At 65.7% G+C, this 25,598-nt stretch overlaps 2 protein-coding genes across 6 annotated transcripts in view; one reads left to right on the plus strand and one right to left on the minus strand.

Annotated features, from left to right (window-relative positions):
• Window positions 1–1,961, plus strand: part of FAM193A (family with sequence similarity 193 member A) — a 154,982-nt gene extending 153,021 nt beyond the window's left edge. For both annotated transcript variants that reach the window (XM_070067973.1, XM_051836727.2), the window contains exon 21: window positions 1,322–1,961. In XM_070067973.1, coding sequence (XP_069924074.1) covers window positions 1,322–1,415 — 94 coding nt within the window. In that variant the 3' untranslated portion in view covers window positions 1,416–1,961. The remainder of the gene's footprint in view (window positions 1–1,321) is intronic.
• TNIP2 (TNFAIP3 interacting protein 2) lies at window positions 742–25,083 on the minus strand. Of its 4 annotated transcripts, XR_007915846.2 has the most exons (7): window positions 22,451–22,862; window positions 14,579–14,869; window positions 12,064–12,153; window positions 11,122–11,370; window positions 10,716–10,847; window positions 5,336–5,569; window positions 742–5,211 (listed from the first exon to the last, which is right to left on the minus strand). XR_007915846.2 is itself a non-coding variant. In XM_051836712.2 (6 exons), exons 1-6 carry the CDS (start codon window positions 22,727–22,729, stop codon window positions 5,561–5,563), a joined length of 1,050 nt encoding a protein of 349 aa, XP_051692672.1. In that variant the 5' UTR covers window positions 22,730–22,862; the 3' UTR covers window positions 742–5,560. The 4 variants fall into 4 exon arrangements, 3 of the variants coding, with proteins under 3 accessions (XP_051692672.1, XP_051692673.1, XP_051692671.1); XM_051836712.2 differs by having other exon boundaries at window positions 742–5,569; XM_051836713.2 differs by lacking the exons at window positions 742–5,211; window positions 5,336–5,569; window positions 22,451–22,862 and adding exons at window positions 8,369–8,596; window positions 24,645–25,083.
• Window positions 25,084–25,598: the final 515 nt, after the last annotated feature.

Genomic DNA, 25,598 nt, shown 5'->3' on the forward strand with positions numbered 1-25,598 from the left:
TGGCCCAGTGGATGGAAGACCCCTCCCCGTCTGTAACTGTGCCTTTCACATGCAGAAAACCGACTGTTCTGGCTATGAGCGAGTTTAAAAATAAGTTATGCATAGTAGGGTTTTGAAAGAAAATGTTCTTTTCTTCATTTAATGCAAAAAAACGGCCAGTGTTGCCAGGGAAGCAGAGGGCAGGCACAGTGTGGTCTTTCCCAAAGCCGCATTAGCGAGTGCCCAGCCCGGAGGCCGCAGCTGGCTGCAGGGGCCCGTGGGACTTCCAAGATGGTCGGCGGGCAGCCAGTGTGGGACCCCATCTCGCCACAATGAATTCCCACCAGCGATGACCCTCGTGATGAGCCGAGATAGACTGAAATCTCAGGATCGCACGTCCATCACAGGTCAGAGGTCACAGGTCACGCAGGCCAGACCCAGTTCAGGCTGGCTTACGGCAGCTCCGGAGCTGGGAGGGTCTGATGCCTGCACCCCGTGTCGGGGACCTGCTTGGGATACTCGGCCCCGGCTCGCTGACACACCCACCCTGGGGCAGCGGTGACGGCGCGCCTGGTCGGGTTCCCCCACCCACGACCTGAGCTGCCTGCCTGGCCTCGGCTCGGCCCAGCCACAGCCGTTGGGAGGGTTACAGGGAATAAACCAGCAGATGGCGGTGTGTGCTCTCTGCCCCCCACACACCCCCCAAAATAAAAATAAGTGAATAGTTGGAGGGGAAAGAACATTTTATGACACAAAACGTACACAAACTGCATTTCACTGTCAGTGAGGTTTCATTGGAACACAGCCGTGCCCCAGTGCCATGCGCACTGCCTTCCCGTGACCATGGATGAGTCAGGAAAACTGCCGACCCCGACCTTAACCTCTGACCCTCCCGGCTGCAGAGTCCTGGGGCAGCCAGCCCTTAGCCGTGAAGGCTGAGGTCTGATTGCTTCCACCTCGTGACCCCACGTCCCCAGCTGTGGCCCTCCTGTCAGAGGCCCAGGGACGGTACCGCAGGGTCCACCAGGCTACACCGCCCTGCCAGGGCTTGGCCTAAGGGGCTGCTGTGGTCAGCCACACCTCCTGCCCGGCGCAGCCACCCACAGCCGCATTCGGAGGAACAAGGTGGCCCTCGGCACTCACTCTGGAACAGGCCATGGGCCAATCAGAGGTTTCCCCTGGGGGCTTGGTCAGAGAACGTGGGGTGCCTGGCGGACCCCTCCTGCCTTTGACCCCAGGGCCTCCTCCCCGAGCCCCTCGGAAGCTGCTGGCAGGGACGGGAGGTGGCGCCGGCCCAGTCTGGCTGTCTCCTTGGGTGACTTCGGCTCTCTTGTCTTCGCAGGTTCTGCTTGGATTCCGCCAGACAGACCCGGCAAAGGCTGTCCATCAACTGGTCCAACTTCAGCTTGAAAAAAGCCACCTTTGCCGCCCACTGAACAAGAACCGCCCAGAGAGTGGGCGGGCCAGGCCACGCCACCCTGAGACACCCCCAGACCGGGAGCCCGCCGCTCGGCCCGCGTCGCTAGCTCGTGTGCGTGTAGTCTGTGCGTGCGACTTCTCTGATCGTAGCCCTGTGCTGTCGGATTGGAACAGTAGTTCCCGCCACGTCCCGCCAGGATTCGAGTTTGCATCATCACGTGGCTCCGTCGCCTCTGCATCTCGCCCTGTCCCGTCCCCTGTCCCCGCCGGGGTGTCGGCCGTCACTCAGCCCTCGTGTGCCCCTGCCCCAGGCGGGCCCTCCAGTCTGCTGTTCCTGAGTGTACACGTCGCGCTGTTCGTGTCTGACCCCCGACCCGTAGCCAGCCTGTGTGAGACCCCTGCAGAATGAGGAGGTGAACGAGACCCGCCCAGTACTCACCATCAGTCTGTTTAGAGTGTACGACTATTAACACGGAGGCCTGCCTGGCTACTTTTTAACATATTGTTAAGTGATATTAAAATCATGTCTTTCTTTTTGAAAGATGGAACACATTAGTACAGCAGGAGACCTCGTCTGGTTGCTTTCTGCTGGTGGCGAGGGGTGGCTGCAGCGGGCGGGGCCTGGGAGGCGGTGGCCACGAGGCCGCGAGGGGGGGTGGGGCAGGGCCCACGGTGCCTGGCAGGGTGCCTGGGGAGTGCCTTGGGGATGAGGGGACGTTGCGTTAGGATCTGCAGAGGCCCCGCAGGGTAGGGCCGCCGGGGCCTTGTCGGGGGTGCCCAGCCACGCGGGGTGTGGGGCTGGAGGGAGCTGTGATTTATAAAATAGTGAATTACAAATACTAGATTGGAAATAGGAACGAAGTGAACAGCCTTTACAGGGAGGTCTGGGGGGTTGTAGACGCTCAGGGCTGCTTCCTGGCCACAGCCCGGTTCCCACTTACCTCCTAGAACTCTGTAGCTCCCGCTGTCCCGCCTCTCGGTGAACCTGCTTCCGTGCAGGGTGGGCGTGGGGGCTGCTGGACGGCTCATGGGGCAGGGCCGCCGCAGTCACAGGGTGCGGAGAACAAGGAGGAGGCCAAGCCGGGGACGGCAGATGGGTCAGCCGCCCGAGACGGGGGACCAGGAGTGTCCCTGTTCGTTTTTTTTTTCCAGATGGGAAGAAGAAACGGCAAAGGGAGACACGGGCTGGGCCGGGACCACGCAGGCGCATTGCCCTCTAGAGGGGCAGGGCCCCCGCTGCAGGCCCCTCCCGTCCTGGCCCACGGGGCCACAGTCACGCCAGTGTCCCAGCTGCGCTGTGCCAGGGAGCCCTGGGGGCTGGACACTGGGCCTTTGCTCCCCTACCCTGGCGCCCTGGGGGCCGGACACTGGCCTCTGCTCCCCCCACCATGGCGCCGCTCGCTCTGGAAGACATAGCCTCGTGTTTCTCTGGCTCTGGGCTCCAGAGCCCATGTCCTCGGGGACAGAAACCGGATGGAGCCAGGCCAGGTGGCACAGGACCTCGCTGGCGCGGGCTCCCAGGGACCTGGAGCTGCAGGGCCTGGCTCTGGCCGTTCACCCACACACGGGGACGCCCTGGGACCCCCTCGGTTTCCAGGTGCTGCCCCGGGGAGGCCGGCGGCGGCAGTCACACTGGAGACGGCCCCTCACCAGCAGTCGGGAACTTTTTATTCATCTGTATGCACATCCTCACGCCACCGAGAATGCGAACTTGCAGTACCAGAAAAGAACCAAACCGCCGGGCACACGGCAGGTCCGGACGCTGCTTGGACCGCCCACTCCCGCATGGGTGCCAGCTCTAGTCCAGGCCCCCCGGTCCTGTGCCAGCGGGGGGGGGGGGGGCCTTGAGTCCCTGCCGCCCTCCGTGGGAGACCCGATGGAGTCCCTGGCTCGAGCCCGCAGACGGGCGCGCCCTCCCTCTGTGGCTGGGAGACCGCATTGGCAGGTCGCCGCACAGGATGCCGGGACTGCCAGAGAAGTGCAGGCACCTCTGATCTGACCGGAATTCATCTCGGGGTGGCCCTGAGCACGGCGGGCTGAGCAGCTGCCCAGGGCACCACTGCTCCCTGCAGCGTGCATGTGCTCCTGCCGCCTCCCGGGGCCCTGGTGCGGCTCCTGGCCTCACACTGGGCCAGCAGGGCTAAGATACTCTGTCTCTTCCTCTGTCACTCTGCCTTCCAAATAAATAAATCTTTAAAAAAAAAAAAAAAAAAAAAACTTCAGGGGCAGGCACTTGGTCCAGCTCGCCTGCCGGCCAGGACGCCCACATCTCTCACCACTTCCGACCCCCGGCCCCGGCCCCGGCCCCCTGCTGCCCACATGGGAGGCACAGATTGCGTTCTGGGCCCCGGCTCCGGCCCCCTGGGCATTTAGAGAGCTCCACTAGGTGTCCGCCTCTTGATTGACGTCATTTTTGCAGTGTGCTTGCTGGTCCTGGCGCGTCCTCTGGCGTGGGGGTCTGTGGAGACAGCTTCACGGCTCTGGCCCCCGCCCGCACCCAGACTCCACTCCTGTGGATGGGCCCCGACTGCTCCCGCCCCAAGGACCACGCCGGCATCGGCTCCCTGTGCGGCCGTGGCGCTGGCCACAACCCCGCCGTCTTCACACGCCCAGAACACCGCTCATCTTACGGTTTTTATCAGCGTATGAGGTCGGTGTTTGTCGGGTGTGGACCGTGGCTGTGCATGGTCAGCTTCTCGTGCGCCCGTCTGCTGGGTCTCCCCGCCCGGGGCCTGCGAGGGCTGGGCTGGCCGGGAGCCGGGACAAGCCCGGCCCCCCGTGTGGGCACGGGGATCCCTGAGCCGCGACCATCGCCTCCCAGCGACCGCATTGGCAGGAGACAAACCCAGGTCCCCCTGGGGGACGTGAGCACCTTTAAAAAAGGCAGTTACAAGGAGGGGGGTGAAGACAGAGAGAAAGGGACTCCCACCCGCTGGGTCGCTCCCCGCAGGAGTGCCGGGGCTGGGCCAGGCCAAAGCCAGAGCTGCCCCTGAACAGACCCCGCCCCCACTGCCATGCTCCCCTACCTGATAAAGGGGGCGCCCTCCTGGGGGTTGCCTGGGCTCCCCGCCACCTCCTAGACAAATCCTGCTTTGAATGCATTTCCTACCCCGGAACCTGGATCAACCCGGCAAGGGTCCCACTTCACCACCATACCGGGCCGCACCGGGAGGCACAGCGATGACTCAGTGCCTGGGTGCCTCCACCCACAGGGGGACCCAGGTAGCGTCCAGCCCGGGCTGCTGGGGCAGACCGAGGGTTTCAATCTCTGTCTCTCCTCCCTCCCCTCTCTCCTCTCCCTCTCCTCTCTCTCTCCCTCTCTCTCCTGTCTCCCTCTCTCATCTCTCTCTCGTCTCTCTCTCCTTTCACTCTCCCCTCTCTCCTCTCCCCTCTCTCTCTCTCTCTCTCCTCTCCCCTCTCTCTCTCTCTCTCTCCTCTCTGTCTCTCTCTCTCTCTCTCGTCCCAGCAAGGGGGCCTCCCCAACCACTGAACTCACTCATTTTCCCTTCCCCACAGGAATCCGCTCAAAAACCCCCAGTGGGAACCTAAAACCACAAACGGTACCAAGCCCTGTAATGCCGTTCCTATTTTTTTTTTAATAAAAGATTTATTTATTTATTTGAAGGTCAGAGTTAGAGACAGAGACAGAGAGAGAGGTCTTCCATCTGCTGGTTCACTCCCCAATTGGCCGCAGTGGCTGAGCTGTGCCGATCTGAAGCCAGGAACCAGGAGCTTCTTCCAGGTCTCCCATGCGGGTGCAGGGCCCATGGAATTCAGCCATTCTCTGCTGCCTTCCCAGGCCATAGCAGAGAGCTGGATCGGAAGTGGAGCAGCCAGGTCTCGAACCAGCGCCCATATGGGATGCCGGCACTGCAGGCCAGGGCCTTAACCCTGCTGTGCCGGCCCCACCTTTCCCATTTTTAAAGAAGATGATCACCTTTGAGGGGCCAGTGCTGTGGTGTCGCAGGTCAAGCCTGCTCCTGCGGTGCCAGCTCCGGCTGGGATGCAGGAGCCCGAGGACTCGGGCCATCTTCTGTTGCTCCCCCAGATGCATCAGCAAGGAGCTGGATCAGAGGCGGAGCAGCCGGGACTTGAACCAGCGTCCACACGGGAGCCGGCTTGGTGCAGGTGGCGGCTTTACCGCTAACCCACGCCGGCCCCCTCAACAACGCTGTGTGGAAAGATGAAGGTGGCACAGCTTTGCGCCCACGTAACGGAGAAGCCCCTCGGAGAAACAAGCCCCACTCAGGAGATGGATTTCTCCACGGTGTCCGCAGCTTCACCGTGGACGCCCCGCCCAGACGGGGTTCCGCGGCAGCCGGCTGTGCTGCCCTGCCAAGCTCGCTGGCTGAGAGCCAGACGCATCCTCCCGCAGGAGAGGAGCCGGGACCAGGCTCCGGGAGGCTCTGAGCGCGAATCGTCCACGCCGCCCTCCCGCTCCTGTGGACGCCCGTCTCCACCTCCGTCCCCACTCGGGGCTCTCCACGCACCCAAGCCCCCTCCCCTCCTAGGACCCCCGATTGGCAGGACGGGTCTGCCGCCATTTCCTAGAGGCCATGGCCACAATGTGTGTGTGTGTTTTAAAGGCAGAGAGAGACAGAGAAAGACATCTTCTACCTGCTGGTCCACTCCCCAGGTGCCGGGCTGGACCCCGGAGGCCAGGATGAGGTCTGTGCCGTGCCGAGCGCGGGGTCCAAGCACTCGCGCCATCGCCGGCTGCCGCCCAGGGCACGAGCCGGGCGCCGGGTCAGGAGCAGAGCAGCTGGGGGCCGCCACGGCCCCTGTCCTTTCGACACATCTTTGTGATCGAGGTACCTTCTGTGTAATTCTTTAAAAAAAAATCCCTTCTCAGGGCCGGTGCTGTGGCGTAGCAGGTGCAGCCACTGCCAGCAGTGCCAGCATCCCATATGGGCGCCAGTTTGAGTCCCGGCTGCTCCACTTCTGATCCAGCTCTCTGCCGTGGCCTGGGAAAGCAGTGGAAGATGGCCCAAGCCCTTGGGCCCTGCACCCACGTGGGAGACCCGGAAGAAGCTCCTGGCTCCCGGCTTCAGCCTGGCCCAAGCCCAGCTGTTGCGCCATCTGGGGAGAGAACCAGCGGATGGAAGACCTCTCCCCCTACCCATCTCTCCTCTTCTCTTTAAAATCAATAAAAAATAAATCTTCAGAAAATTAAGGTAGAGTGACAGAGGAGACAGGACCTGGGACGCCAACTTTATTCCTGATGCGTGGCCCCCGCTGCCTCCCCACGGCCTCCCCGGGTCCCACCTGAGCGCACAGCTCAGGGTCACCGTGGCCCCCGCTGCCTCCCCACGGCCTCCCCGGGTCCCACCTGAGCGCACAGCTCGGGTCACCGTGGCCCCCGCTGCCACGCTCTCACCTGGCCTCGCCACGTCCCCAGAGAGGGTCGTGTACACAGGGGAGCACAGTGATGCGGGGGCCACAGCACGAGGACCCGGCCAGGTGGAAGGGGCGCCCAGCCACGGAGGACAGACAACAGACGCGGTGAAGACTGAAGTGGCCCACAGCTGGCGAGCGCCCGCTCTCAGCTCTGCGTGACCTTGGGCGGGCGCCTCCGCCCCTCCAGGCCTCCTGTCCCTGCCCCCAGAACTGCCACAAGGACCAAGTGAACACACACCCACATGTGGCACAGCACCCACACACACACGTGGCACTTCAGCCACAAACACCCGCACGTGGCACCGCAGCCACACACACACACACACGTGGCACAGCACCCACACACACACGTGGCACAGCAGCCACAAACACCCGCACGTGGCACAGCACCCACACATGCACACATGTGGCACAGTACCCACACACACACACACGTGGCACAGCACCCACACGCACACACGTGGCACAGCACCCACACACACACACACGTGGCACAGCACCCCCACACACACACGTGGCACAGCACCCATACACGCCCACACGTGGCACAGCAGCCACACGCCCACACGTGGCACAGCACCCACACACGCACCGCACAGCACGCAGGCGGAACACCCACGTGTTCTCGGCAAGCTCCTGCCTTCTCCAACTCGCTTCACGTCCTGGGCTAGGACCTTGGCAGGCTGATGGCGGAGCCCTGGGTCGGGGCCTGGTTGCCTGCAGGTGCATCGTGGGCGCCAGCCCTCATGTGAGCCCGATGGACACGGAGCGGAGGAGGAGTCTAGAGGGGTCTGCAGCGAGGGCCCCACCCCCAGGCACCCACCTGGGCTCTGAGGCTGCTCCTGTAAAGCCCTACTCGCAAATCCTACGGCAGCCTCCGCCCTCAGCCCCGGACCTCCCGCCACCCCTCGCCCGGGCCTGTGGCAGGCGGTGCGGAGCGGGAATGCTTCTGCCCACAGGAGGTCTCAGCCCCACACCTAGGGAGGACACTGCTCTGTCCCTGAGCCGGAGCCCCCGCCGCCACAAATTCTCAGGGCAGTACAGCAGCAAGTGTGTTTATTACAAAAATAAATGAATAGAGAATGAATGTGGCGCGCGAGAAACGCGGCTGCCCTGCGAATGGCTCTGCCGTGGCAGCGAGGCCCGAGGGACGGCGACTGCGGCGCTGCCTCCCACGGCCTCCCAGCCGCATTCCGCAGGGCAGGCGCTGCGAGCGGGGCGCCCGCTGGCCACTGCCCTTTCTCACAAGCCGGGGCGGGGCTGGCACGCGGGGCCCTGTTCCCCATTCCCCATTCCCCAGGGCAGGCGCTGCGAGCGGGGCTCCCTAGATGTCCTGCTGTGGCTTCAGCCCGACTCCGTCTGAAGGATGGGGCTGGGACCTCCCCAGGCCAGATGCTCCTGACCCCGTGGCCACCGCCAGCCCCGCCAGCCCCGCCAGCGCGCCGTCCGTCTCCACCCAGGCCGCTGACCCCTTCTGTTCCGCACCGAAAGGGGAACCCAGGCGGATGGTCGTCGTGAGGGCCCGGGCCCGGGACACCTGGCCGAGCCGGGCGCTGCCAGGCGCGGGGGACGGTCACTGGCAGCACTCGGCCACGTGCCCGAGGAGCTCTTCGCCCTGCTCGTCGCCGAAGCACCGCAGGCAGTGAGGGCACTGCAGGGCCCCCTGGGCTCCCTGGGCTGCGCGGGGGCCTCTGCCCTCTGCACGGGGCTCCAGCTGCTGGGGCCCAGGCCCAGGCCGCCAGCCAGTGCGCGCCGCGAGCTCCGGCGCGTCAGTCTCTAGGCAGGGGCCCGGCTCCCGGTCCTGCGGAAGGCAGGGGTGTGGTGACACGGGGCTTCCTGCTGTGCCGCAGGGCCCGCCGACAGATGAAGACACAGAGAGCGCCGTGAGTGACCACGCAGACCACGCGCGTGCCCTCCCGTGCTCCCTGCACTTACAGTGGAAAGCAGGCCCGACTGGACCCATGAGCCCCAAGAAACCCAACTGGCAGGCAGCCTTGGCGACATGCCCCAGCCGCCACCACGGGTCGGGGGTGGCGGAGCTCTGGGTGGGACCACACGGACTACGCCCCAGCCCTCAGCACCACGCCCTGGGGCTTGGGGGCCTCCAGTGGCAGCAGGGGGAGCCCCTGGCTCAGCCTTGTCGGCCACGCAGCACCACCTTGCTCCAAACACCTGTCGTGGAGCCCTGTGGCCAGCGGCTTCAGTGTGCCCCCTCCCGTCTGAAACTGGCTTTGCCTCAGTGGCAGGACGGCCTGTCGCCCGAGCCTGTCGCCCACGCCTGTCGCTGAGCCTGTCACCCACGCCTGTCGCTGAGCCTGTCACCCACGCCTGTCACCCACACCTGTCGCCCGAGCTTGTCGCCCACGTCTGTCGCTGAGCCTGTCACCCACGCCTGTCGCCGAGCCTGTCACCCACGCCTGTCGCTGAGCCTGTCGCTGAGCCTGTCGCCCACGCCTGTCGCTGAGCCTGTCGCTGAGCCTGTCGCCCACGCCTGTCGCTGAGCCTGTCACCCACACCTGTCGCCCACGTCTGTCGCCCGAGCCTGTCACCCACACCTGTCGCCGAGCCTGTCACCCACGCCTGTCGCTGAGCCTGTCGCTGAGCCTGTCGCCCACGCCTGTCGCTGAGCCTGTCGCCCACGCCTGTCGCCCACGCCTGTCACCCACGCCTGTCACCCACGCCTGTCGCCCACGCCTGTCGCCCACGCCTGCGCACTGCCACTGACCAACAGCGAGTGCTCCCAACGCCGCCACCAGGGATTCTGCCCGTGGGGCCACCTCAGGAACCCAGGCCTGCGGCCTGCGGCTGGTTCTGGTGGCTCCTGGGGGCCCCGCCCCTGAGAGGCTGCCTGAGCCCGCCCTCAGGACCACAGCCTTGGTGGCTCCTCAGCCCGTCACACGCTCCCTCAAATCCCTCGAGGCCGGAAACCCACAGGCAAAACCAAGTCCCAGGAAAACCTCCTGTTCCTGCCCAGGGTGCGTGCTGGGGGAGCTGTCCTGGCCGGCAGCCCCAGGGCCTCGGGGAAGCAGGAACTGGGGTGTGAGGGGCCACCCGCATACCCAGGCTCCATCCAGCGATGCCAAGGAAGCCGCCAGGGCTGGGCCGGCAAAGCCTCTGGCACCTCCCTGTCACCTGTGGACTCAGGGGGGAACACAGGCCCTGCCGCGACCCCTCCCCCCGTCATGCACAGAAGAAATGGCCCCTGACGAAGACTCAGCCCAAGGGTGTCCACCGTGACTCTCCTACGCCCATGCACGGGGGATGGGAAGCGGAAGCTACCCATGAGGCCCAGGGGCTGCTCGGGACAGACCAGAGCTGGAGGCCCCACACACCCAGCTGGGAGGGCTCCGCGTCCGCGCTCCGGCCCCGGGTGCGCCGCCTCCCAGAGGCGGTCCAGTCCACGTGAGCACAGGAAGTTTACTCCAGGCCGGGGCTGTACCAGAAACTCGCTAAGTGGCCAAAGGAACGAACCTCCCCTGGGGTTTCTGCAGTGTGGACGGGCAGGTCGGCACCACAGGTCACACCGCCAGAGACCTCGCCAGTCCTGACTTACGCCGGCCCCTCTCCAGGCACCTCTCACGGTGGGGACTGCACTAAACCAACGCCGGGCACAGGCTGAGCTGAGGACCCTACAGGGCTCTTGTCAAGGCCCGTGCCAGCCCCATGTGACGAGGTAACTGGGTCCCTGTCTCGCAGCAAGGACGGGGCACGGCTGGCACTGCCAGGAGGGATCCTGCTCTCTGGTCACACGGCAGGGACACACAGGGAGGCGGCGCAGGCCCAGAACAGCCACTCTGCCAACCTCTTCACAGCTAAACGTGGCACAGCGCAGGAAGGCGGGAAGGGGCCGCCAGGTCGGGGCCTTGAAGGTACGGAAGGGCTCAGTCCATGACGCGGAAAAGAACGCCGCCCATCCCTACCTGTCTCCGAGACCCCTGGCGAGACCCCTGGCACAGCAGGGAAGCCAGCCGCTCCTCCAGCTCCTGGATCCTGCTCTGAGCCCGCTCCCGGTCGGCCCTTTCTGACCTGAAGTCATCCTTGTAGGCGAGAATCTGGGGAGACACGGGACCTTCGTTCTGCTCCAGTGAGAAGGAAGACCCTCCCCGGGCTCCCCCCGCCCCCACGACACCGCCCAGCCGGTGCTGAGAGCTGGCCTCCCCGGGCTCCCCCCACTGCCCCCACAACCACCGCCCAGCCGGTGCTGAGAGCTGGCTTCCCCGGGCTCCCCCCCCCCCCGCCCCCACGACACCACCCAGCCGGTGCTGAGAGCTGGCCGCCACCTGCAGGCAGACGACGGCGGGTGCCGCCCAGAGCCCAGGGACAGACCTGCTGCTCCAGTATCTGCACCCGCTCCAGGGCAGCGTCCTGGGCGGTCCTGGCGGCGGCCAGCTGCTGCCTCGCGTCCGCACACGCGTCTACTTCCTCTTCCAGCTGCCTGTTGAGCCGGGAAACCTCCTTCCTCAGCAGCTCCGGCTCCCGGGGGGCCTTCAGCTCCCGCAGCTGCGCCTGGAGCTCCCGCACATACTCGTCCCTGCTGGCGTCGTAGCGCTGCCACTTGGCGTTGAGGTCTTCCACCTGGGGAGGCGCGGCCGGGAAGCTCACGGCAAAGGCGGCGGAGCCCGAAGGCCGAACCTGGCGCCGCGCGCCGGCAGTACCTCGCCGACCTCTCCCCACGCGTGGAGTGGACGCTGAGCCCACCGCAGCAGCACCCGCAGCCTCGCTCTCGGACAGAAGTGGACTCCCTGCCGCCTTCCTGCCTTAGAGTCTCTGCCTCTCCTCGACTTCCTTTCCATCAGACGGGCACCGTGGGCGGCAGGACAGCCCGCCCAACTGCCACACAGCACCCCACGCGCACCGGTCCGCGTCCCGGCTGCTCCACTTCCAGCAGCCCCCTGCTCACAGGCCTGGGAAAGCAGAGCGACGTGGCGGCTTGCCCGGGCCCCAGCACCCAGGGGCGAGACCCAGAGGGCGTCCCAGGCCCCTGGCTTCAGCCTCAGTTGCTGTGGGCATCTGAGGCGTGAACCAGTGAGTGGAGGCGCTCGCTCTCGCTCTCGCTCTCGCTCTCTCTCTCTCTCTCTGTCTCTCCCTCTAATTCTGCCTTTCAGGACACGTCCTGCTCATCCCCCGGGCAGGAAGCTGGGCTGCTGGGGCCGTGTGCACCAAGCCACAGTGGCCAGCCGGTGGGGGAACGACTGGGCACGGGCTGGGGAAGAACCCTCGTCGCACTCGGTCAGGGTGCGTGTTCTTCCAGGAGACGCAGACACTCACATGAGTCACTTTCTGTTTTAACAGTCGGTTCTCCTCCCGTAACTTCTCCATGGCGGCCTGAACGGAGCTGTCCGTGCCTGGACACGTGGGCTGCACAAAGCACAGAGGAGACCGTGTCACGGCACGTGGCCCACGCAGCAAGGGGCGGAGCCAGACCCGGGGTTGAGGCCATGATCACCACCGCGTCCCCCAGAGCTATGGGCCCGGCCGCCTCCTGGAGCCCACCACGCTGTCCTGTTCCCACTCAGGTCCGCTGCGGTCATCTAACTCGTGCTGGGAGACCGAGTCTCAGGAAACACCCGTCTGGACCCCCGGAAGCTCCGCGCACCGCGCGTGCCGGGGACTGGCCGTCAGGGACGCTGTCGCCGAGAATTCCCCTCCGGTGACGAAGGAAGTGCAAGTCCTGAGCCGGCCTGCGCCGGGAAGCCCCGGGTGACTCAGCCACGGCAGGCCGAGAAGTGAGGGGCACGGGGCTGCCCGCCGGAGGCCCCACCCGCACGGGCGGCCGCTCAGGGAGCCACACGGTGACTTCAGCTGAGAGCACCACGCCTCTCCCTGCACTCTCCTCTGGGCTTGAGACACAGCCCCGCTCGCTCTCCACGGGAGACGGGGTGGGGTCCTTGGCCAAGTCTCTCCCTGAAGGGCTCGTCAGTGAAGCTGCCCGCCTGCCCCGGCCCTTGTACACGCTCACCCGACTGCCCGCGAAGGGCCTGACCAGGAGCCTTGTGCTGGGCACAGGGGTGACACGCAGCCTCAGCCCGGCCCACCAACAGCCTGCCCCACACGTGTCCCCACAACCCGCCAGCAGGAAGACGCCGTGGCCAGGCCCTAGCCACAGGGTCTCGGCTCTCCCTGCTCAGCAGGCCCCCGACTGCTGGGTGAGCAGAGTACCCTCTCAGCACCTGGGAGCAGGGTCAGCCTCAGGCTGGGGGGGCAGCCGGCTCCCCTACTGCATGCTGGGAGCAGGGTCAGCCTCAGGCTGGGGGGGCAGCTGGCTCCCCTAGTGCATGCTGGGAGCAGGGTCAGCCTCAGGCTGGGGGGGCACCCGGCTCCCCTAGTGCATGCTGGGAGCAGGGTCAGCCTCAGGATGGAGGGGCAGCCAGCTCCCCTATTGCATGCTGGGAGCAGGGTCAGCCTCAGGCTGGGGGGGCAGCCGGCTCCCCTAGTGCATGCTGGGAGCAGGGTCAGCCTCAGGCTGGGGGCTACCCTGCTTCCTACTGCATGCTGGGAGCAGGGTCAGCCTCAGGCTGGGGGCCACCCGGCTCCCCTAGTGCATGCTGGGAGCAGGGTCAGCCTCAGGCTGGGGGCCACCCGGCTCCCCTAGTGCATGCTGGGAGCAGGGTCAGCCTCAGGCTGGGGGCCACCCGGCTCCCCTAGTGCATGCTGGGAGCAGGGTCAGCCTCAGGCTGGGGGCCACCCGGCTCCCCTAGTGCATGCTGGGAGCAGGGTCAGCCTCAGGCTGGGGGCCACCCGGCTCCCCTATTGCATGCTGAGAGCGGGGTCAGCCTCAGGCTGGGGGCCACCCGACTCCCCTAGTGCATGCTGGGAGCAGGGTCAGCCTCAGGCTGGGGGCTACCCTGCTTCCTACTGCATGCTGGGAGCAGGGTCAGCCTCAGGCTGGGGGGGCAGCCGGCTCCCCTACTGCATGCTGGGAGCAGGGTCAGCCTCAGGCTGGGGGCCACCCGGCTCCCCTAGTGCATGCTGGGAGCAGGGTCAGCCTCAGGCTGGGGGCTACCCTGCTTCCTACTGCATGCTGGAAGCAGGGTCAGCCTCAGGCTGGGGGGGGCACCCGGCTCCCCTAGTGCATGCTGGGAGCAGGGTCAGCCTCAGGCTGGGGGCCACCCGGCTCCCCTATTGCATGCTGGGAGCGGGGTCAGCCTCAGGCTGGGGGCCACCCGGCTCCCCTATTGCATGCTGGGAGCAGGGTCAGCCTCAGGCTGGGGGCTACCCTGCTTCCTACTGCATGCTGGGAGCAGGGTCAGCCTCAGGCTGGGGGGGCAGCCGGCTCCCCTAGTGCATGCTGGGAGCAGGGTCAGCCTCAGGCTGGGGGCCACCCGGCTCCCCTAGTGCATGCTGGGAGCAGGGTCAGCCTCAGGCTGGGGGCTACCCTGCTTCCTACTGCATGCTGGGAGCAGGGTCAGCCTCAGGCTGGGGGGGCAGCTGGCTCCCCTAGTGCATGCTGGGAGCAGGGTCAGCCTCAGGCTGGGGGGGCAGCCGGCTCCCCTAGTGCATGCTGGGAGCAGGGTCAGCCTCAGGCTGGGGGGCCATGAGGAGGACCACCTGGCTGCCCTAGACCATGCTGGGAGCAGGGTCAGCTACAGCTGTGGGGCCATGAGGACCACCCGGCTCCCCTAGTGCATGCTGCCCGTCCCACCATCGTGAGCTCTCCCCAGCAGCTGACTTTGCTTACTGTGGACATCCGTGGTCCTGGGTGCCTCCCACACAGGCTACTGCTGAGGGGACGCGATGGGGGCATCTCCCACCGTCCCCGGTCCCCATCTGCTCTGGGACCTACCTCGCCAGGACTCTGCTCCTGCACATGCCCCACGTCCCCCTGGGCACGCTGCTGTGCAGCCAGACGCTTGGCCAGGTGCTGGCACATGTGGGCAGTGGCAGCCAGGGTCCTCCGCAGCCGCTGGGCCTCGTCGGCCAGGGAGCGGCACAGCACGTCCCTGGCCGCCTGGGCGCGCTCCTTCTCGGCCACGCTTCTCCGCAGCAGGACGACCTCCTGCTCGTGCGCCGGCCGGCTCAGCCGCTCTATCTCCCTCTGCTTTTCCTCCAGTTGCTCGGTCAGCCGCTCGACCTCCTACGCGGGAGATTAAAAGCACAGCCGAGGGCGGATGTTAGGCGCAGCGGTGAACACACCTCCATCCCAGGCGGGCTACCTGGCTTCGGTTCCTGGCTCCTGATTTCAGCTGCTGCTAACGCAGACCCTGGGAGGCAGTGCTGGCGGCTCAAGTAACGGGGTCCCAGGCCCCCACAGGGGAGACCCAGATCCTGTTTCCAGCTACCTCGGAAGTTCTTCCTGCCTCTTAAACACACAAACAGTGGCGAGGGGTGCAGCTGCCGGATCAGAGCATGGGTTCAAGTGCCCCTACTCTGCTGCTGGCCAGCTCCCTGCTAGTGCGCCTGGGTCAAGGTGGCGGACGGCCCAGGTCCTCGAGCCCCTGCCACCCACGAGGAGCCCCAAGTGGAGAGGCAACCAGCAGGTGGAAGATCTGTTTCTTTTTATCTGTCTATATACCTTTTAAATAAAAATGAAATAATAAGTAAATAAATAAAAATGAAAAAAGTTTAATCTCTAAACTGAAAATTCTCTAATACCCAGACTTCAATGCGTGCTTTCCTGTTCCTTTTAAAAAAAAGATTGATTTTTTATTTGAAAAGCAGAGTTAGAGAGAGGCAGAGAGAAAGAGAGAGAGAGACAGGTCTTTCATCTACTGGTTCACTCCCCACATGGCTACAATGGCCAGAGCTGTGCCAATCTGAAGCCAGGAGCCAGGAGCTTCTCCCAGGTCTCTCACACGAGTACAGAGACCCTAGGACCTGGGCCATCTTCTGCTCTCCCAGGCCATAGCAGAGAGCTGGATCCGAAGTGGAGCAGCCGGGACTCAAACCAGCGCCCATATGGGATGCCGGCCTTGCAGGTGCCTGCTTTACCCACTATGCCACGGCGCCGGCCCCATGCTTTCCTGTTTTCAAAGCACCCCAATGTGAACAGTGCATGGAGGGGTGAAGCAGGCCCATGCTACAGATGAAGAAGCACTTCACGCGTCACGAGTGGACGGAGCCTTCCCCAGAGGGACAGCTCCAGCCGTGGGCGCTCTTTCACCGCCCACGCCAGGGACCGGGGCCTTTTCAGCACAATGGAACAAGAGACTGGCCATGTTACTAAGGCAACCCTGGCGCCAGTTCAAGTCCCGGCTGCGCCACTTCCCATCCCGCTCTCTGCTGTGGCCTGGGAGGGCAGCGCAAGACGGGCCAAGTCCTAGGGCCTCTGCACTCGTGTGGGAGACCCGGAAGAAGCTCTGGCTCCTGGTTTCAGATTGGCTTAGCTCCCACCATTTCGGACATTCGGGGAGTGAACCAGCGGATAGAAGACCTCTCTCTCTCTCTCTCCCTGTCTGTCTGTAACTCTACCTCTCAAATAAATAAATAAATAAATCTTTAAAAAAATTATTTCTAAAAAATAAAAAAAAACTAAGGCAAGCCTGGATCATGATTCTCTCAATTGCTTTTTGTTTGATTGATTGATATTTATTTGAAAGGTAAGATGGCAGGGAGAAAGGGAGAGGCAGAGAGAAAGGGGAAGATCTTCCACGTTTGCGACAGGTGGGGCTGGGCCAAGCTGAGGCCAGGAGACCGGACCTCCACGCTGGGCCCCTGCAGGGGTGGCAGGAACCCAGGCACGTGGGCCACGACCTGCTGGCTCCCAGGCACACGAGGGCGCACGGAGTAGCTGTGACTGGGACCAGGAACACTGACACGAGATGCAGGCGTCTCTGCCGCCTCACTGGCTGCGCCACAGCACCTGCCCCTAACGCGTTTCTAAGTCAGACAACACGCCCGCTGTCCCAACACCCAAACAGCAGCAAACAGAGTGAAAAACTCTATCCCCTTCTCCTCCTCAGTCCCCAGAGACAGCGGCTGTGTCTGGGCACCCGCCGCCCAGCATCGCACAGCGTCCATGACACACGCGTGTCTCTGCACAAACGGACCCTGTGACACAGCTCAGAGAACAGTGCCTTGTTCTTCAAAGCACAGCCTGAGTGTGATAAACCCCAGAGCTGGGGGCACAGCCCGGCGGCGACGCTGTGCAGAACACCCAGAAGTCACAGCACTGGGGCTGTCTGGGAGGCCGATGGCCGGTGAGACCCAAGGCCAGGGTCCAGGCCCGGTCCCCCCGCCCCCAGCGCCCTTCCACCCAAACCCCACGGCCCCTGAGCATCTGCTCAGCATGAGCTAATCAGACGCCACGGAGAATATTCTGGAGTTCTCCGGCTCAGGGCACTTCCAGGAGTCCTCTCCCTCCCACTTTCTTACTTTGCTCTACAGCCAAACAGAAAATCTCCAGTTATGATGATGGCGCAGAACTGGGACTGGTGACACCAGATGTGACCAAGTGAGAGCCGAGGCTGTGAACTGGACTTTGCCCGAAGGCGTCCCACACCCGCGTCCCCCATTCCACCAGTTTGCAAAGGGCAGCAAGCACAGGGCGGCCCCTCCGGCCAGGTGAGACCGGCTCTTATCATCACTGGGGCCAGCGGGCTAAGCCTCCACCATCACAAACGGGCGTCGGCTCGAGTCCCGGCTGCTCCTCTTCCCACCCAGCTCTCTGCTGTGGCCTGGGAAAGCAGAAGATGGCCCAAGTCCTTGGGCCCCTGCACCCGTGTGGGAGACCCGGAAGAAGCTCCTGGCTCCTGGCCTCAGATCAGCCCAGCTCCAGCCACTGCGGCCCTTTGGGGAGTGAACCAGCGGATGGAAGACCTCGCTCTCTGCCTTTACCTCTCTCTGTCTATAACTCTACCTCTCAAATAAATAAATAAGTAGATAGGATCTTTAAAGCAAGAGAGAGAGAGATCATTACCTCATGACTCTGCCTCATGACCCAGACACGCACCCCTGGCGGAGACCAGGCCGCTCTGAAAGCCGGGTGGGCGCCGGCACCTGCTGGCAGGCTGGTCCTGCGGGGCTGGGAGGCCAGAGGGCCCTGGTGGCCTTCGTTCCTCCCAAAGGGGCCGAGAGCACCACAGGCCCGGCGCTGCCACGCGCACGAGGGACCCGCGGTGAAGACACCCAGACGAGAACCAACTGTGCCCTCCCTGACGGAGAACACTACGAACAGAGAGAGAACCCCGAGCCCAGCGTCAGCGCTCACCTGCGTGGAACCCAAAACCTGGCACAGCCTGTGTCTCAGCCCTGAACTGTTTTCTTTGAAAATTAACCTGTATAAAAGTGTTAATTTGCCAGGCAGTGAGACCGAGGCAAGGGAGTGTGCTCCTACCAGCTGGCTTGCACCTCAAATGCCCCCAACAACGAGGGCTGGGTGTGACAGGAAGCCGTGCAGACCCCCCACATGGGGGCAGGCCCCTCCGGCTGCACAGTCACCGCTGCCTCCCAGGGGCTGAATCAGCAGAAAATCAGCCAGGAGCCAGAACCAGGTATCTAACGTGGGACCACACGCATCCTAACCATAGGTGAAACGGCCACCCCAAAGCTTAACCATTTTTAAGGTAGCATAAGGTAACGGGGGGCCTTGGCACAGGTACTCCGTGGAAGTGTAGCAGGAACCTCCCCAACAGCTTTTTTTTTTTTTAATATAAAGCTTTACTTGTTTTACTTGAAAGTGAGAGTTGAGAGAGGGAGAGGCAGAGAGAGAGAGAGAGAGGGATCACTCCTCCATTCATTCCATCGCTGGCCCCTTTCCCAAATAGCTGCAATGGCCAGGGCCGCACCAGGCCGAAGCCAGGAGCCAGGAGATTCATCTGGGTCCCCCAAGTACCCGGGCCATCTTCCACTGCTTTCCCAGGTGCATTAGCAGAGAGCTGGATTCCAAGTGGAGCAGCCGGGACTAGAACCGGAGCCCACGTGGGATGCCGGCACTGCAGGCGGCAGCTTCACCTGCTATGCCACAGTGCCGGTGCCTCACAGACCCCTGGCCAGCCAAGGCCACGGCCCACTGCAGCCTACCCACAGCCACAGCCCAGCCTCCAGCGCCTACCACAGGCCTGGCGGCTCCTGTGGCTGGTGGAAGGCTGAGGCGCCAGCGCGGCGGCCGCTGCTGTCACTCTGGCGAGCTGGACTGTTATCCTCGACAGGGGCTCAGGCGCGCAAGCAGAGCCGACACAGAGAGAGACTGTCCCGGGAGCACGCTTCTATTACGTTTTAGCGTCATCCAAATCAAAAGCCGTGACTCCCTGCAGCACGACAGGGAAACGTCGCTGTGCCTGCCTCTGTCTGAGACAAGTTTACTCAGGCCCATTGATACAGAAAGCAGAAATCCCAACTCGACGTGCTCATAGCCAGGAGTCCTGTGAGTGACAGCGACGGTCCGTCTCCCACGGCACCACAAACGGGCCGCACGGCCAAGCTCTGATAGCCGCAGCGGCTGCAGCGGCAGGGACGGCTCACGGTGTCTGCGCCCTCGCTGTGCACCAACCGCGGAAGCCCCACACCCTGAGACAGCATCTGTCACACACACACCCCCGTCTACAGCCGGGCACGCTGCGGCTCACAGGGTCAACGGTCTGGTCTCACGTCACATGCTCATTTACAACCAAGGGCAGCGCTCGCAGGTCCCGGGTGGACGTGAGTCACGCAGACACAGTCCAGCCCCGTTGTCCTCGCCACGCGGCCTCTCGAGGACGCCCAGCCCCAGGCTGCAGCAGCTCCCGGCTGTTCCCCCGCCAGGAGCCAAAGGCATCGCGAGAGAAGCAGCACACGGGAAGCCCAGGGCAGGCCGGGCGGCTGAACCCGACCACAGCACTGGCAGTCAGGGTCTTCCCCTCTAGAGCCCGGCGCTGGGCACAGCAGCTCGAGCCCCCACGGGCAAGGCCAGCACCTCACGTGGGCACCGGCTCAAGTCCCCGCTGCTCCACCTCTGGTCCAGCTCCCTGCTAACGCACCTGGGAAAGCCGAGGATGGCAAAAGTGCTTGGGCCCCTGCACCCACGTGGGAGACCCGGATGGAGTCACCCTCCCGGCTTCAGCCTGGCCCCGCCCTGCGTGCTGTGGCCATTCGGGGAAGGAACAGTGGAAGAAGATCCTTCTCCCTCTCTGCCTTTTGCTCTGTATCCCTTTCAAATAAGTAAATTATTTTATTTTATTATTTTTTAAATATTTATTTATTTACTTGAAAGTCAGAGTCACAGAGAGGCAGAGAGAGAGAGAGAGAGAGGTCTTCTATCCACTGGTTCACTCTCGAAATGGCCACAGTGGCTGCAGCTGGGCCAGGCTGAAGCCAGGAGCCAGGAGCTTCTTCTGGGTCTCCCACATGGGTGCAGGGGCCAAGGACTTGGGCCATCTTCCACTGCTTTCCCAGGCCACAGCAGAGAGCTGGATGGGAAGTGGAGCAGCCGGGTCTCGCATCAGCACCCATATGGGATGCCGGCACTGCCGGCAGTGGCTTTACCTGCTACGCCACAATGCCGGCCCTCAAATAAATAAATCCTGACCAAAAATATTCTTCCTCTCCCTGGATAACTGTATGGGAGAAGACAAACAGGACACACACGAACACGCCTGTCACAAAGGACACACACTTCCTGTGCTCAAGGAGCGTGGCAGGACAGGGAAGGAAGGCCGGGAGAGAAAGGGGGCCGGGGTGCCAGCACCAGGCAGGGCCCGTGAGGCCAGACCCGGGGTGGTAACAGGAGGGGCTGAGCAGGAGTCGGCCACACAGTGAGTCAGCTCCAGTCCTCCAGAAAGTCGCACACGGGGCGGCCTGCAAAGTGACAGGTACAGTGAGGTCTCTGAGTGCCACCACAGCTCTCGGCCCTGCCACGCGCTGGCCACGGCCCGCCCACAGATGCACTGGGCAGTTCCTCCGCACTTCCGAAGGTCATCGCCTCACGGCAGCCCTCAGCCCCCACCAGGCCAGGGGCCAGCTTGTTACGGGCAGCCCACCGCCGCCTCAGCCAGCCCAGGCCTCTGAGTAATGAACATCCCCGTTCTCGCCTGGCGCCCGCGATTCACCCCAGACGGGTGCTGGAGTCAGCCACACGTGTGCTGGCACAGGACAGCTCCGCAGACTGACCCCACAGGGGCTGGAGCCCGTGCCTGCGGCCACACATCCCGTCCAGCTCCCTCCAGCCACCTGGGGAAGCAGGACGGCCCAAGAGCCTGGGCCACTGCCACCCACGGGGGAGACTGCGGAAGAATTCCCAGCTCCTGGCTCCAGCCCGGCCACGGAGGCCATCTGGGGAGTGAACCGGCAGACGGAGGATCTCTCTGTATCTTCCTGTCGCTCTCTCTTTCAAAATAAATGTTTAAAACAAAGCCCGAAATGGAGGTGGAGGAGCAGTGACTCTTGGACCGCGGTCTGGGGCCACCACGCAGCTGTGATGAGCTTCTGGTTGGTGGCTGCGGGTTCACAAGGCACTGGGGACTAAGGGAGCCGAGGACCAAGGCCGCCAGGCTCCGAGAGTGACCGGGCCCTGGCTGCGTGGGGCTCCCCTGCCCGGCCTGCCCTGCCAACAGGCTCCCCTCAGAGCCCTGGCTCCTGGCGTCGCTGTGCCAACCAGGTGGGCTCGGGGAGTTACGGTCCACTTTCCAGGAAGAGGGAGAGACCAGGGTGAGGCATCTGCGGCTGACGGCACTGCAGACACAGTCCAACCAGCACTGAGTAGAACCCTGCAGAAGGCGCGGACTGGACCAGGCTGGCGTGCCCCTGGGCAGCGGGACAGGAGGGCGCACGCCCAGGTCCACGCCGGCCACCCCTGCGTTGCGGGGCTCCGGGGGCCATGAGCCCATTTTTCTCAAGTGTTCAAAATTATCTTATAATCAGGAGAACAGGGCACGTTCCTTGTTCTCTCTCAGGTCCGGCTGTGGGGCCACGGCTGGGCACCAAAGCTGCCGTCTGCACCCTAGTCCCGCCCAGGCCCAGCCACCCGGGATGGATAAACGCCGCGGGCCAAGCGTTTGGGGTGCGAGCAGCCGGCACGGCGAGTGCTGTCACCTGGTTTTGGCTCTGGCCCCGCCGTCTCTCCTAAACACTCAGGCTGGGGAGCAGAAAGCTGGGGTGACGCCTGCGTCACAGCTCCAGCCCGGGACACCCCACCCTCGAGGCCAGGAAGCCCCAAATACGCCTCAGAGGGACCCCCGCCCCACCCACGGGGGACGCCTCACCGCCCCAGGGGCCCCACTCCCCTTGCAGCCCAGGGTCCTCACCTGCAACCCACAGGCCCCCCCCAGCCCGGCGCCCCCCAACCCCCTCACAGCCCACGGGCCCTCCCCCAGCCCGGCCCCCTCACAGCCCACAGGCCCCCCTCAGCCCGGCGCCCCCCAACCCCCTCACAGCCCACAGGCCCCCCTCAGCCCGGCGCCCCCCAACCCCCTCACAGCCCACGGCACCCCCCAGCCCGGTGCCCCCCAACCCCCTCACAGCCCACGGGCCCCCCACAGCCCGGCGCCCCCCAACCCCCCTCACAGCCCACGGGCCCCCCCAGCCGGCCCCCTCACAGCCCGGCGCCCCCTCCCAGCCCAGGGCCCCCCCAGCCGGCCCCCTCCCCGCCCGGGCCCCCCCCAGCCGGCCCCCTCCCGCCCCCTCCCAGCCCAGGGCTACCCCCAGCCGGCCCCCTCCCGCCCCCTCACAGCCCAGGGCCCCGCCCAGCCCGGCCCCCTCCGGCCCCCTCCCCGCAGCACGCACGCGCCCCGCCGCCGCCCCGCACCTGGCGCAGTCGGGCCTCGGCGGCGCCGCTCTGCTGCCGCTGGAGCTGCTCCCGGGAGCGCGCCAGCTGCTCCAGCAGCGCGTCCACGAGCGACGGCGCCGCATCTCCCTCGAGCGCGGCCAGGCGGGCGCGGAGGCGTGCGACGAGGGCCTCGCGGGCGGCCAGCTGGGCCTGAAGCAGCCGCAGCTGCTGGCCGGCCTCGTGGTACAGGCCGCAGAGCGTGGCCGCGGCGCCCTCGTCCCTCTCCCGGCCTCGCGAACCCTCGTCCCCGGACGACATGGTTGCGGGCCTGCCGGGTGGGCGCACGGCCGCCTGCAACTTCCGCGCCCGGCCCGGCGGGACTTCGGCCTTCCGGGAATTTCCCCGGCCGGGCCAAGCCCGACCCGGCCAGGCCCGCCCCCGCCGGTGCTGGCTCCTCCCCCAGCCGACGGCCCGCCCCCGCCGGTGCCTGGCTCCTCCCCCAGCCGACGGCCCGTCCCCGCCGGTGCCTGGCTCCTCCCCCAGCCGACGGCCCGCCCCCGCCGGTGCCTGGCTCCTCCCCCAGCCGACGGCCCGCCCCCGCCGGTGCCTGGCTCCTCCCCCAGCCGACGGCCCGCCCCCGCCGGTGCCTGGCTCCTCCCCCAGCCCACGGCCCGCCCCCGCCGGTGCCTGGCTCCTCCCCCAGCCCACGGCCCGCCCCCGCCGGTGCCTGGCTCCTCCCCCAGCCCACGGCCCGCCCCCGCCGGTGCCTGGCTCCTCCCCCAGCCCACGGCCCGCCCCCGCCGGTACTGGCTCCTCCCCCAGCCGACGGCCCGCCCCCGCCGGTACCTAGCTCCGTCCACCGACGAGAGCCCGCCCCCGCCGGTACCTGGCTCCTCCCCCAGCCGACGGCCCGCCCCCGCCGGTACCTGGCTCCTCCCCCAGCCAGGCCCGCCCCCGCCGGTGCCTGGCTCCTCCCCCAGCCAGGCCCGCCCCCGCCGGTGCCTGGCTCCTCCCCCAGCCAGGCCCGCCCCCACCGGTACCTGGTTCCTCCCCCAGCCGACGGCCCGCCCCCGCCGGTACCTGGCTCCTCCCCCAGCCGACGGCCCGCCCCCGCCGGTGCCTGGCTCCTCCCCCAGCCCACGGCCCGCCCCCGCCGGTACCTGGCTCCTCCCCCAGCCGACGGCCCGCCCCCGCCGGTACCTGGCTCCGTGCACCGACGAGAGCCCGCCCCCGCCGGTACCTGGCTCCTCCCCCAGCCCGCCCCCGCCGGCAGCCGGCTCCGCCTACAGAGGAAAGACCGCCCACGCCGGCAGCTGGTTCCGCCCCTGGCCTCGAGCCCGCCTGTCCGATACCCGGCTCCGCCCACAAACTAGTGCCCGCCCCTCCGACACCAGGTTCCGCCCCCGGCCCAGAGCCCGCCCCACCGACACCCGGCTCCGCCCCCAGCCCAGAGCCCGCCCCACCGACACCCGGCTCCGCCCCCGGCCCAGAGCCCGCCCCATCGACGCCCGGCTCCGCCCCCAGCCCAGAGCCCGCCCCTCCGACACTAGGCTCCGCCCCCGGCCCAGAGCCCGCCCCACCGACGCCCGGCTCCGCCCGCCGCCGGGAGCCCTCGCGCCCAGCGATCCCTGCCCCTGTTGAGGGCTCGGCCCTGCGGTGTGGACCACCCGGCACTGCGGTGTGGACCACCGGCCCTGCGGAGCCACCTAGAGCCGAGTTCGGCAGCGTCTGCTGAGCTGCGGATGGGAAGCGGAGGGCGCGCCGGAGACCACCCCCGGGTGTGGGTCTGCGTCAGCCGCCCTGGGAGCTCCAGGGAAGGGCGAGGACGCTCCAAGGGCTGCGCTCCCGGCGCCGACCACGTGCCCGCCTTGGGTCACCCGCGGACACTGAGCGGGGGCTGCCACACCCGTCCGGGGCGCAGGCGCGGCGCTGGCTGGTGGGACCGGGCCCCTTGGTGGGTGTGACAGCCTTGGTGCGGGGGCGGCAGGGTCCCCCGCTTCCTGGACACAAGGCCGCCGCCCCTGCTGATGCCAGACGCACACGGGGGCCTTCCGAGGCTCGCGGTCAGGATCTGCCCCGCCCCGTCCGTCCGCCCTAGGCCGCGTGCTGTCTTCTCCGGGAGCGGAATCCCAGGGTCGGTAAAGGCAGCCAGCCCCCCCCCCCCCCCCCCGCCCCGCTGCTGCGGGCAGCTGAGTCAGCACCCTCTCCAGCTGCTGGGTGCTGTGGGACTCACCCAGCAAACGCAGGTCCGCATGGTGCACTCTGATTGGCTGGGGCAGGTGTGGGGGAGTTAAATGGAGCTGGGCTCAGAGCTGCTAGGGGCAGGGCCGTCCTCAGGGCAGGCGCTAAATGGGGGCCTGGGGCAGGTCACTCAAGCCAGCCTCCCTGAGCCCGGTGCCTCAGCCGTGGACTGGGCACCGCGTGGTCCAGCCCTCCAGCACCGCTGGGGCGGACGGGTTTTGGGGATCAGAATTTGGCTTCTGGGGTGGCCGGCCTCCGGCAAGGCTGCCTGCCTTCTGGCCCCTAGACTCTCCGTGGAGTCCCTGCGACGCACCGGACGAGGCCGACCTTCCTCTCCAAGACGTCGAACTACAGACGTGCTGAGGCGTGGCCCCAGCAACCAGGTCACGAGAGACACGGGGCTGTTGTCTTGGCCTCTCTGGGACAGCTTGCTCCCAACATCAGAAGATAACAACTAAAATATCACTCTGCTCCCACAAAACCGGAAACACTGACGTTTCCGCACAAACAGGATGGCCATTCACACTAATCAGGGAAGACCCGCGGCTGTTAAAGTCAGCAACAGGAGGATTTGCACAAGGGCTGACCCTCTGAGTGTGGCCACAGGCTGGGCTGGAGAGAGAGGAGGGGTCTGACCAGGAGGGCGGCAGACGGCCAGAGGTTGGGCTGCCTTCAGGGGCCAGTGAGGGACTGGGGTTTCCAGCAGGTGACGAGGTGGGAGGCGGGGTGGGAGGCAGGTGGAGAGGCCACTTCCTACACTGATGGGGCAGTGTCCATCTGCCTTGCTCCGAGGCTCCTCCCCGAGCCTTTTCCGCAGGTCCTCTGAGGGCCTGCCCCTTTCTGTGGCCTCCCTCCCCTCCTGTCTGGACTTTGTGATCCTCACAGGGCCAGGTTCACAGGTGGACACACACTCATTCTTCCCCAGGACCTGCGGTCACTCCTGGAC

This window comes from Oryctolagus cuniculus, chromosome 2, assembly GCF_964237555.1.
Source record: "Oryctolagus cuniculus chromosome 2, mOryCun1.1, whole genome shotgun sequence".
Taxonomy (NCBI): domain Eukaryota; kingdom Metazoa; phylum Chordata; class Mammalia; order Lagomorpha; family Leporidae; genus Oryctolagus; species Oryctolagus cuniculus.